The sequence below is a fragment of the Apis florea genome, unplaced genomic scaffold, assembly GCF_048593485.1.
Source record: "Apis florea isolate Af1SG1 unplaced genomic scaffold, ASM4859348v1 contig_2293_pilon, whole genome shotgun sequence".
NCBI lineage: Eukaryota > Metazoa > Arthropoda > Insecta > Hymenoptera > Apidae > Apis > Apis florea.
This window is the reverse complement of record NW_028256554.1, coordinates 209,543-222,238: the sequence shown is the minus strand read 5'-3', so window position 1 is coordinate 222,238 and position 12,696 is coordinate 209,543. Positions and strand designations below refer to the sequence as shown.

Here is a 12,696-nt window from a genome sequence, read left to right as displayed (position 1 = left end):
TTTCTTTTTTTCTTTTTTTTTTTTCTTTTCGATCGAGAAATAGTTGGAAAATAATATTTTCCCGGCTGTTTTTTCCGTTGAACGCGTATCTTGCTTATTTTCGTTCTCGAGCGATCGAACGGTATTTCCGTTGAACCTTCCGTTTCCTTTCTTTCAAAGTTTGCGATAACACGAATTCTTCAACGCGTAACGTTGAGTTTATTATTTACCATCCGAATAATAGCGTATATAGCTAGAATAGAAAGAGAGAGAGAGAGAGAGAGAGAGAGAGAGAGAGAGAGGAGAGAAAGGGAGAGCGCTTTGCACTAATAACCCGAAAAAGGGAGAAAAATAGAGAGAAAGAATTTATCGGAAAAAAAAAAAAAAAAAAAAAATACTTGAAAGACTACGTGTGAATATTACTTGTAAAGCTCAACGTGTTGTATTATTACAAGGTGCAAGATTTATACAAGATATGCCCGTTGTATCGTTTTCGTTTCTTTCTTCCCCATTTTCTATTTCCCCGCCCCCCCCCCCCTTCGTTTTCGAGATTTCGTTTTTTTTTTTCAGCTTTCAATTTTCGACATACAACAAATAAACAACAAATTTCTATCAAATTCCTAAAAAATTCATTTATTTAAGATTCGCCGTGAAGCGAACCGTTGGGAGTGGGGTTGGGGTGGGGTAGGGGGGATGGCTCACAGAAGAGTCTTTGTACAGAATTGTCCTTTTTTTTTTCTTCTTCTTCTTTTTTTCTTTTATACAAAATACGACGTATCTATTTTCTATATAATTATTTAATTTTATTATGTATACGCGTATGTACCTGGCAGAAATCACTTGTGATCACTTTTTCCGTTTACGTTTACGAAATTCCGAGAAAATTTCGAGAAAGAGAGAGAGAGAAAAAAAGAAAACGAATACGAAAAGTGTATACGAAACAAAATACGAGCGGTGATTTCCTTCGAAATCGCGAATTGATCGATTCGCTCGCACGTCGCAATCTCGAAATCCAGAAAAGTTTACGTTTCGTCGCACGCTCGAGGAATTATTATTTATTCGTTCGTCGAGCGATCGATCAATTCTTCGTTTCGTTCTCCGAGTTTAAAAAAAAAAAAAAAAAAAAAAAAATTAGGTCACTGCACAGTCTTACGTTTCAACGAGCACGGTACAAAGATATGAGCATCGAACAGTGAAACAGTCTATCTTTTGATTATACATATACATACATATATATATATATATATAAAAGGCGCGTCGCTTCTTCTTCTTCTTATTCTTTCTTTTCTTTTTTTCTTTTTTTGTCATTCGTCGAATGAGTATTATTTACACGATCACTTAACAATTACGGAGCCGATTTACGGACTCTTTTTTTATTTACAAACAAATCGAGTATTATTTCACTATCGATCGATCGATCGATCGATCGAAACGGCAAGCTAGCACGACGATAGACTTTCTAGAAAAATATCTTATCCTCTTGCGAATCGTTTCGAACTTCGAACAATAGGTACGCTAGGATTTACGTTTACGCAAACGTAACGAGAGAGGGAAAAGAAAAAAAAAAAAAAAAAAAAAAAAAAACGATCGATTATCTACAAACGCTCGATATCGATTTCGATTCTACACCTAGGCGCGTAAAACAGGCTTCTATCACGGGAGAAAAATAAAATGTATGTATATATATATATATATATATGCACCTTTGCACCTTCGAGAATCCCGGCGAAGGTTAGTCAAACTTAACGATCTCTAATCTCCATTTTATACACGCTGCACATTCGGAAATCGCACGGAATCGAGTGCATTTTTTCAACGCGGTTCAACAACACCCTCCATGCGAACGAAATCGCATCATCGTTTATCTGGAAAACGCTTATCTAAAAAAAAAAAAAAAAAAAATCGAATCGATATTACGAAATGTACAATTCGGGATCGACGCTTAAGAAAATAACACGCGACGGTAATAATAATGATAACGCGACGCGAACGGAATTGGATCGGACGGTTAATGATAAAACGACGAAAGATGGGGGCCGGTTAAATCCTCAACTCGGCGTCGGTAACCGGTATACCCCTGTTGGCACTTTGACCGGACCTTTGGGTGGCGGGTGGGACCAAAGGGCTGATGCTGGGACTTCTGGTGGCGAGAGGGGAGAGGGATGGGGAAAAGCTGGGGCTGAGGGCGGCCGAGGGGAAGGTGGACGCGTCGTGGCTGATGGGAGATCTGGGCAGGATGCCTCTGGCCAGCGCGGGGGCCGCTAACGACCTGGGGGCAACGGAGGTGAGCAAGGGCGGGGGCGGAGCTTTATGTACAGACTTCGTCTTCCCGCTGCTCCCCGAATTCCCGCTCTGGACGCTCGCGGCGTCGTCCTTCAGCCTGGCGATCTCGCTGAACACGTGGGCCAAGGGTTGGTAATGGGGGCCCCAGTCGAGCAAGTAGTCCCAATTGTACGATCCCGTCAACTCCTCCTCGCTGTGCACGATCGAGCTCAACGAGCCGTTCATGGACGGGCCGCCCGGAACTTCCAAACCCGACATCGGCCTGCCAGCCTCCCCGATCTTCCCGTAGATCAGGGTGGCGATGTCCGCCTCGGTCGCCGCCTCGTCCTCGAACAGGTGCAAGCTGTCGAGGGGTAGGGCCTCGGGCGGCCGCCTCGGGGTGCCGGCCGGCGGATCCACTATCCCCAACCTGGCCAGGTACTCCTGGGTGTTGTGCACCGAGAGATCGCTGGCCGAGTCGCCCGTCTGCTGTCCCTCGTTTATCATCCGAATCTCCTCGTCCTCCCCGTCGTCCTCCGCCGACCCCCTCCCCGACGATCCCGACTGATCGCTGCCCGACAACTCGGACGTGGCTTGCTGCTGCCCGGATTGGCCCGAGGTCCCGTACGGCGGGATCTCGTCGTATTTCGGGGGCGCGAATTGGCACGACGCCCCGCCACCTCCCCCGTTCCCGTTCCCCCCGCCCCCGTTCCCCCCACCGCCCACGCTCCGGATCGGGATCGTGTCGAACGCGCTCGGATCCACGTAGCTGTTGGACGCGGTCGCGTTGCTCTCCCCGTTCAACCCGGGCTTGGCCCCGGCCTTCTTGTGCCTCCGGTTCCGAAGGTGAAGGTAGAGGAAAACGGCACCGAACGCGACCACCAGGAGAAGCAGAGCGATCAATAAACCCAACGCCCAATCGGCCAATCCGCCCGACGTGGCAACCGCCATGTTGCTTCCTCCTCCGTTCTTGTTGCTTCTGCTCTTGTTCCCGTCCTTCTCCTCGCCGTCGTCGTCGTCGTCGTCGTCGCCGTCGCCGCGGTTCGCCGAAGCGTCCGCGGCCGTCGCCGCCACGTCGTTCGGCGAAACGGACGTGACGCCACCTCCCCTCCCTTCGTCGCTCTCGTCGGTCAACGTGATCTCGACCACGGTCATGTTGGACAACGAGCCCTGCCTGCCGGAGCTCGCGCTCACCACCAATCTCGACGACTCCTCCACGTCCATGTCGAGGTGCAACAACTTCTGCTTCACGATCAACGCGCCCGTCGTACGATTCAACTTGAAGTAGGGGTGTTGGGAGGTGAGCTGATAAACCACCCTCCCGTCGGGCCCCTTGTCCCGATCCGTCGCCGTCACGTGCCCGATCACAGTCCCGGCCATTATCCGGGCCCCGCTCCTCATCCCGAACCTGTACATCCTCTCCGTGAATTGGGGATAGAACTCGTCCCTCGACTCGATCTCCACCCTCACCCTGACCGCCGCCGTCCGACCGCCCGTGTCGGTCGCGCGCAGCGTGAACGCGTACCGGTTGCGCAGCTCGTAGTCGAACACGGCGCGGGTCGTCACCGTGCCCGATTTCCCGTCCACGGCGAACAATCTCCAACTGTCGTCTATGTCGGAGAAACCGGTGGCCGCGGCGGACACGATCGAATAGTTCAACGAGCCGAATATACCGCGATCCAGGTCGGAGGCACGGGCCGAGAACACTGTGGTCCCGATCGGCTCGTTCTCCCCGACGAACTCGAGATACTCGGGGACCGGGAATTTGGGCGAGTTGTCGTTCACGTCCTCGAGGCGGACGCGAAGCCTGGTCAAGGCGCAGAGGGGCGAGTCAGGGTCCGTGTCGCAAGCCATCACCACGAGGTTGTGAACGTCCGGCTCGAGGTCGCAGTCCAACGTGGCGTTCACGAGCACCGCGCCCGTGCTCCTGTCCACCCGGAACAGGCCACCGTCGTTCCCCGACGTGATCTCGTAGACGAGGGTGGCGGCCGGTGTCCCCGCGAGATCCTCGTCGTTGGCGCGCAACACGGCCACCGTAGCGCCCCGCGCCGCGTTCTCCTTGATCGACACTTGGTGCACGTCCTCCGTGAAACGGGGATAATTGTCGTTCGCGTCCTCCACGGTGACGATCACGGTCACCGGCTCGTCCCCGACCAGGGATCCGGTCGTCGTGCTCTCGTTCTTCGACCCTAATCGTAAAACGTATCTGAAAAAGGAGGAAAGGGAAATCACATCGGTCAAAACACACGGCCGAGGATTTTTCGGGAGTAGGAAAATCAACTTGTATCCTTACTTGTCCTTCGTCTCCCTGTCCAACGGTTTGGACAGGATCAACTTTCCCCTGGACACCTCGAACGTTCCACCGTCGTCGCCGGCCACGATGCCACCGTCCAATAGATCCACGTCGGACAATCTCATCAGAGCGGTCCCCCTCCAAGTGTTCTCCTTGGCGGTGATCTTGTACTCCTTGCCGGGCGAGTTGCTCTTCAAACTGGTCAATCGTACGACGACCGAGCACACGGACGACGCAGGCGGTTTCCCGTAATCCTCCGCGACCACTGCCAACTCGACCTCTTTGGGCAACGGCCTCGGTATCGCGGTACGATTCACCGTCACAACGCCGGTCACGGGATGCACCGAGAAACCTTTGGTGGCTCTCAGCAGATGGTATCGCACCCGACTGTTCTCCTCCGTCAGATCGTCGTCGGTCGCGTTCACCGTCACGATTTCTTGCAACTCTCCTCCTCGTCCCTCTGCTCGAAAGAGACGGAGAAAAAGAAAAAAAAAAAAACAGAAGATAGAGAGAAGAACGACGACGACGACGACGAAAGAGCGAGGGCGAGAAAACGGGGTGGGTGGGGGAGAGGAAGGCGAGTAATACGCACGCATAACACGATGTCGGGAAATCGATCGATCGATCGGTTCGTCGTAACGAAACGAAACGAAACGAAAGAGAAAGATTAAAGCCAAAAAGATGGAAGAGGGAGAGGGATCGAAAGATGGAGGGATCACGGGCACGGGGTCGAGGTACTTCCCCTCCCCATCCCCTTCCCTTCGTCTCTTTTTGTCGGAGGTAGCGTCACGTCCTCGAGCGGAACCATCACCACCATCACCACCACCACCGCCGCCACCACCACCGACGAGGTTTCTTTCTTTTCTCGGTAAAGGAGAGGAGGATAAGCCGTCCTGACATCGGCCTGAACGGAAGTATGAAATAATAACCAGTTATATAAATCGCTGGTCCGAGCCGTGGGGCCAGCAGGACGGTGAGCCAGGTTCGCGGCTACAAAAATCATTTCGATGCGTTTCAAATCGTCGGATAACTCGGCATTAATGTGCCAAGTTCCGAGGTAAAGCGAAAAAAGAAGAGGAAAAGGAGGGGAGGAAGGGGGACAAGAAGAGGAGGAGGAGGAGGAGGCTGAGATAAAACTCGCAGCCCTTTGGGGAGGATGTCCGCGAGGAGGCGAGGAGAAGAGGTAAGACGCACCTCCCCCCGAAGGAAAGGGGATCTTAACCGAGAAAGTGAGAGACAGGTTACTCTATAATTATCGCGAGGTGCGTATGATCGTGGAGTTATATACGCGCATCGCATCGACGTCTTATAACACGAACGAGGAGGGAGAGGGACGAATTCTCTTTTCGTTTCGTCTCGCTTCGCTTCGATTCAATTTAATAATACTCGGTATCTCGACCATGATCGTTCGTTCGTTTGCCGCGACAACGCGATAAGTTTCCACGACCGTTATCTCCCTTTCCCCTCCCCCCCTCCCCCTCCTCTAGATTCGGGAATCGCGGAGGGAAGGATCTATTGGAGGAGGAGGAGGAGGAGGAGGAGGAGAGCAGAGAAGAAAGATGCAAATTCGCGAAGCGAAGTCGCCGTGGGAGCTCTCCCCCTCTCCACTCGTCCACTCTTTCCACGTCCACCTCCTGCCAATCCAGACTCCCCTGTCACCCCTCTGCCGCCCACCCAAATGCACCATTAGGCGCGGGCCTATGTATTTTTAATAAGTTTCGAGAGTGTTCGAAGCCGGCGATCTCGGGTGGCGGTTGCAGCGAAGGCGGCTTTTCGGCTGCCTCGCAAACGGTGTCCTCGCGTTTATTTATGTGCGAGGCGTTCGCAATTCTCTTCGTCCCCCTTCGTCCCGTCCCCCCTTCCCTACCAACCTCCTCGTCCCCATCTTTCCCCATTCCTTTTCACTTCTCGTCTCTTCCCTTCTCCCTCTCTAATTCCTTCGTTTCGCAGAGAGAGAGAGAGAGAGAGAGAGAGAGAGAGAGAGAGAGAGAGAGAGAGTAGCTCTGCTGACTGGTTGGCTAGCTAGCTAGCTTTTCATCGATCCCTCCTCTCTCTCTCTCTCTCTCTCTCTCTCTCTCTCTCTCTCTCTCTCTCCCTCCTTCCTTTTCGTCCTTTTCGTCACGCTCTTTCCTCCCTCTCGTCCCTCCCCCCCCCCCTACCCTCTCTTTCCCGCGTTTTATCTTGGCGCGGTGTCAATTCGAGTTTGGAACACGGGCAACGAGACAACGCGTGTCTACTAAAAACCAGTTTTTAAACTCGCGTTTATTTCGCGCCGAGAGACTGGCCTCGGGCCATCGTCCCTCCCTCTCTCTCTCTTCCCTCGCTCTCCTCTTCTCGCTTCTGCTTCGCAGAACAGGGAACAGGGAAGGAGGAATAACATCGATCGATCGAACAGAATTTCCCCAGAAATCGATCGTTGCCCCACTTCCGGGAGAAAGTTTTCCACGATACGGGGAGGGGGGAAAAGTTAGAGGGGAAACGAGACTCACCAGGCAGGGTGGCGATGTAAGCGGATTGCTGGAATCGCGGAGCGTTGTCGTTCAGATCCGTGACGCGAACTATCAAGTCCGTGGTCGCCTCGTGGATACCGTCGCTCGCGACTACTTGCAGGCTGTACTCGGACCGCGTCTCTGCGTCCAAACGTCTCCGGAGGACGACCTTGCCCCCGTATCTGTCGATGCTGAACGGGCCTGGATCGGTCGCGTTCCCGAATCGATAGGTCAAGGCCGGGGAACTGTCCACGTCGTTGGCCGTGATGGTGGTTAACACGGTTCCAACCGCCGTACCTGTGGAAAAAATGTAACCTGTGCTTACACACGTGCTTCGACGAACACGATATTCGATTCGGCCGAAAACATTCGACCAAAAACGTCAGACACCGTTGTTCCCGGATGAACGGGCGCCTCGGTTATATACGACTCTCCAAGTGGCCTGGAACCACTTTGTCACAGAACCGGACGATCATTCCCGACATATACGTATGCGTAATATGTATATGTATGCGAACCTCTTCCGCGAAGGTAAAGACAGTTGGAGGGAGTCGCGTTTAAAATGCATCGAATCCTCGCTTATCGCTTCCCTCTATCTCGCTAGCGTCAAGAAGAACGCTCGGACCGGACAAGATTCGTAGGTCTGAGGATCTCGTAGGCGATAATCTCGCGGCCAAATTACCACCACCACCACCACCGATCTCTATCCCCGCTCGAACAATAATAAAGTTTCGCGCGGTGGATCGAGACAAGAGAAAGAAGAAAGAAAAGAGAAAAGAGGGAAGAACGACCGGGTTGAATGGGACCAGGTTGCACGCGCGGCACCACCACCACCACCACCACCATCGTTCTTCGCTCGTAAATTTCACGGGCGGATCGTTAAAGTCGCGTAAATCGGCCTCGAGAGTCTCGATCCTGAATGAACGCGCGCTCCTCGGAAGCCGAAACAAAGATCTCTCTATCTTTGGGAAAACTCGCCAAATATAATAAATCCGATCTCCTCCTCCCCCCCCTCCCGAGTTATATCGCGGTAATTCTGATTACCGGAGGTCTCCTTCGTCCCCTAGCCAGTATTCGAGGATACTGGCTGCGTAAATACGCGATGTACGCGTACTCCTTGTACGGAAAACGCGCTCGTCGGTGGTCTACCATTGTTTCCATTTCTCGTGTCACCGCCGCTACCGATTCGATCCATCCTGTCGATTAAATCCACCTTTGGACGTCTGCCTTTTCGGGAACGAACCTCTTTCTCGTTTTAGGGGAGGGGCGAGGGGGGAGGGAGGGGGGGAAGGGTACGCTAAAACTTCCAACGAACAAACGACTCTATCCAACAAAATTGGATTCCATGGATCGCGAATGGATAATTCTAATAGTTTTAATCATTTGCAAATCGTTCCTTTCGGTTCTACGACGATTTCTTACCAGGCGAATTAAAAGATTACAAGGAGAAAAAAGAACGGGACAAGAGAAACGAAGAAACGAATAAAAGAAACGAGAGAAGGAAGAGAAGAGAAAGAAGTAAACGCAAAGTTCGCGATGTATAAATTAAATGAAGCGCGTTTAAATCTCGTTGTCCTCAAACGCGCGAGAGAGAGAGAGAGAGAGAGAAGCATCGGTGGTTTCGCAACAGTTTAATCAATTACATTTTCATACATTTCAATCTTTTTCTCCATCTTTCGATCCTCTCGCCCGATTTTCTTTGAAACGTTTTTCGTTGAACGCTCGTCAAACACTCGCCGTTCCATTGAATCATATCTGTCAATGAACGTGGAACGATACGGAGAAACGGAGAAGGAAACAAACAGGAAGAGAGAGGGGCGCCGCCGAGTTATCCGAACGGACGTTCGCAGCCTCGCCTAAGTTATGCAGATTGTTCCGAACAGTTGGACTTTAATGCCGGCATAAATCCTTTCCCACTTAACTTTATACTTGGAGAGTAGTAGTAGTAGTAGTAATAGTAGTAGTAGTAGTAGTAGTAGTAGTAGTAGTAGTAGTAGTAGTAGTAGTAGTAGTAGTAGTAGTAGTAGTAGTAGTAGTAGTAGTAGTAGTAGTAGTAGTAGTAGTAGTAGTAGTGGTAGTAGTAGTAGTAGTAGTACGCGCTCCCACCTTGAAATACTCGCCCCCCTTTCTTTTCTTCTTTTTTTCCTTTTGCTTTTACTCTCTCTCTCTCTCTCTCTCTCTCTCTCTCCCCCCTCCCTCTCGCTCTCCGCGCGATCGTTTGGTTTCTCACGCGACGATCGAAAGTAGTCCCTAAATCTCGGGCGAATTAAGATTGGCGAATTTTACGCAAAATCGAATCGTAAACAGTTTCAACTTTGTGATAAATAAGAAAATTGAATCTTTCCCTCGCGGAGAAGATCTCGCTTATTCTCCAATTTATTAGACAATTAGGTTAGAAAACAAGGTCGTTATCGAGCGGGCAACCTGCTCGCGAACGAGTTAATTGCGAGCGACACAGCGCGCATCGAAATTAAAGAGGTGGTACGGTGTATTCGCGCGGTAATTTGTTCGCGCACGATCGCGAACGGACGAGGCTATAATAATCGTCGGTCAACCCCTCGTCCGACCACGAGGCCGCGTCGTAATTAATTCGAACGGGTCTCGTTTTTCTTTGAAAAACGAGAAGAGAAAGCGAGGAGATTCTTCGGCTCTCGTCGGCTATCTTCGCTTCGATTTCGTACGGGAAAAATGGCGCTTACCTTCCGAAACGGAGATGACGCTGTGCTCCGGAAACGTCGGTTGATTGTCGTTGATATCGATCACCCTGACGCTGAGCGCAGCCGTCCCGGTCAACTGCGGATTCCCTTGATCCGTCGCGATTATCGTCAGCCTGTACTTCTCGCGTATCTCCCGATCCAGCACGATGTTGGTTCGAACTATGCCGCTGTACGGCGGGCTTATGGTGAACGCGTTGTCCGGATTCCCGTCCACGATATGATACAGAACTCTACCGTTCATCCCTTGATCCGCGTCGCTCGCCGAGAGCTGCGCCAAATTTCGATTCGATTTCTTTCTTTTCCAACAGGACGAAAATTTCTACTTTTTTTTTTTTTTTATTTTCTTTTCTTTTCTTTTCTCTTTACCTTTACGACGAAATCCCCTTTCACGTTCCCCTCCAAAACGGTGGCCGAGTACTGAGTCTGAGTGAAGACGGGCGGATTGTCGTTCGCGTCCGACACCCTGACCACCAGCTTCACGTACGCCTCCAAAGGGTCGGGGCCGCTGGTCCTCGCGGCCACGGTCAACACGTGCTTCGAGCTCTCCCTCGGTTTCTCCTTCGACCGTTGCCCCCCACCCTCCAACGACCTGGCCCACGAATTCGTCCTGCCCTCGTCCTCCGCCCCCTCCTCCGGGGCTGGCCTCACCCTCGCGTCGCTCCACGCCTCCGCGTCCAGCTTGGCCGGGTCGTTGACGCGTATCGACCCGGTCTCCTCGTCGATCGCGAACGCGGCCAACTCGTTGCCCGAGCCGAGGGAGTAGGTGACCCGCTGCCTTCTGCCGTCCGAGCGCACGGCCGTCACCCGGATCACCTCGGTGCCGGCCGCGCAATTCTCCCCCACAACCACCTCGTACGTCTCGTTCTGGAACTTCAAGACGGGCGCCAGGTCGGCCAGATCACCGACCCGCAACTCGATCAATCCCCGGGCGCTCCTCGGCGGGTTCCCCTTGTCCCTGGCCACCACCTCCAAGTGGTACGTCTTGCCGTTGTCCTGGGAGAGGGACAGGGCCGCGGTCACGGCCCCCGTGCTCGGGTGTATCCTGAACTTGGGCTTCTCCTGCTCGTGGAGGAACGAGTACACGATCTCCCCGTTCGCCCCCTCGTCGATGTCGGTCGCCACCACACGGAGAATGTTCTTCTCCGGCTGCGTGCCGATCGAGACGCGGGCGCGGAACGGGTACTCCTCGAACACGGGCGCGTTGTCGTTCACGTCGCTCACCCGAATCTCCACCGGGATCGTGCTGCTCCTCGCGTCGTACTTGCCGCCGTCCGTCGCCACCACCACGAAGTTGTACGCGCTCTGCCGTTCCCGATCCAAAGCCCTGCACACCCACACGAAGCAGCCCGTCCGATCTTTTCAGCTTCTCCGAACAGAACGGATTCTTTTTCGGGGGGGGGGAGGGGGAAGGGAGGGAAGGGAGGGGAGCCGTTATGCGATGGAAAACGCATACGTCTTCGTGTCGTTCGTTTTCTCGCGCGATTCGTTCCCGCCGTTATTATTCATTTTCTCTTCTCGGCGACGTAATCCATCGGTCACAGATCGGAAAAAACGAACGAATCGCGCGCGTAATAACGTTACGTAACGGGCGTGGAATGACATAATCGCGAAATAATCGACGCGGTTATTTACGATCGGTTAACGATCGTAAGGCCACCAGCTTCCGATTCTACTTTCCTTTGCCTCTTGTTGGATGCACGACGGCCGATGCACGACGAGGTGTTGGCGTCGCGCGAGAAATCGAGTAATCGGAACGTTATCGACACCGAATCGCGCCCCGGTTATCGGGTTATCGATCTCTTCCGGGTGGTCCTGGTGGGAACGGCGCTAGCAACCACGACGCGACTCGGACTCGGAGGGAAAGGACGAGAGATCGGAAGGGAGAGAGAGGGGCGAAAGAGGGGGATCTGGTTTTTGCAATATCGCCGGCCGAAATAACGCGTCGAAACGGCCGCGGTTGAAATGACGCGCGGCTCTCCTCTCCTCGAGAAGATCTCCTCTCCGTCTCTTCTCGCGTCTCAATCTTCGTCCCTTCCGTTGGGCGGAATCGCGAATTTTTACAATTTAATTCGACCACGATCCGGGACGAAAGCCACGTTTTGGACGACGATGCGTGTAATCGGCAAGGATAGGAGAGAAGGACGGCCGCATCATCGTTCGCGTGCACGCTTTATTTGATTCTACACAACGTTCCTCTCAGACTCTACTCTATTTTTCCCCACCTTTATGTGCGCTACTCTTACGTTTCACGACCGACCTCGTAATATCTCACCGGCGATATCCTCCGAATCGGACGAACGATCGACAATTAACGAGCGAAATTAGTTTAGCCGAGCTCGCGAACAACCGGGGGATAAGGAGGAGAGGGAAGCGAGAGCAAGGGACGGGGGGGGGGAAGAAAGGGGAGAAGAAACTTACCCAGCAGTGGTAACGACGCCCGTTAAATTGTCAACCCTGAACAACCAACTCGTCTCTTCGGCGATGGCATACGTGATCTTCCCGTTCACCCCTTGATCCGGATCGGTCGCCCTCACGGTCATCACGCTGGAATCCGGGGCCACGTCCTCGGACACGGTCGCCACGTACTTGGTGGGGCGGTGGCTGGTCGGATAATTGGAGGAGGATCCGTAGGGGAATCCGAAAGCGGGATACTCGGCCGTGGCCACCGCCGATCCACGAGCACGGGACTCGGAGTATTCGTTTTGTACGAACGTCGGGGCGTTGTCGTTCACGTCCAGCACGATCACCGTCAGGTTGCACCGTGCCTCCAAGCTGGGTCGGCCTTTGTCCTTGGCCGAGATCGTCAACACGTATTTCGACACCGACTCCCGGTCGAGATTCGACATCGAGAGCGCGCCGCTCGTCGGATCCAACGCGAACTTGGCGCCCACGTTGCCACCTGAAAGATATAATATACATACGGTTTCGAATATAAAATCCCTCCGTGGCCCTCCAA

At 52.9% G+C, this 12,696-nt stretch overlaps 1 protein-coding gene across 4 annotated transcripts in view; it reads right to left on the bottom strand.

Moving 5' to 3' along the window:
- Positions 1-585: 585 nt before the first annotated feature.
- ds (dachsous cadherin-related 1) overlaps positions 586-12,696 on the bottom strand; it is a 177,809-nt gene continuing 165,698 nt past the window's right edge. For 3 of the 4 annotated variants that reach the window (XM_086903637.1, XM_086903639.1, XM_086903640.1), the window contains 6 exons: positions 12,159-12,639; positions 10,107-11,064; positions 9,723-10,008; positions 7,024-7,320; positions 4,535-4,997; positions 586-4,447 (listed from right to left, as the gene is read on the bottom strand). In XM_086903637.1, the coding sequence (XP_086759763.1) occupies positions 2,020-4,447; positions 4,535-4,997; positions 7,024-7,320; positions 9,723-10,008; positions 10,107-11,064; positions 12,159-12,639 (4,913 nt within the window). In that variant the 3' untranslated portion in view covers positions 586-2,019. The remainder of the gene's footprint in view (positions 4,448-4,534; positions 4,998-7,023; positions 7,321-9,722; positions 10,009-10,106; positions 11,065-12,158; positions 12,640-12,696) is intronic. The other variant, XM_086903638.1, reaches the window with a different exon arrangement.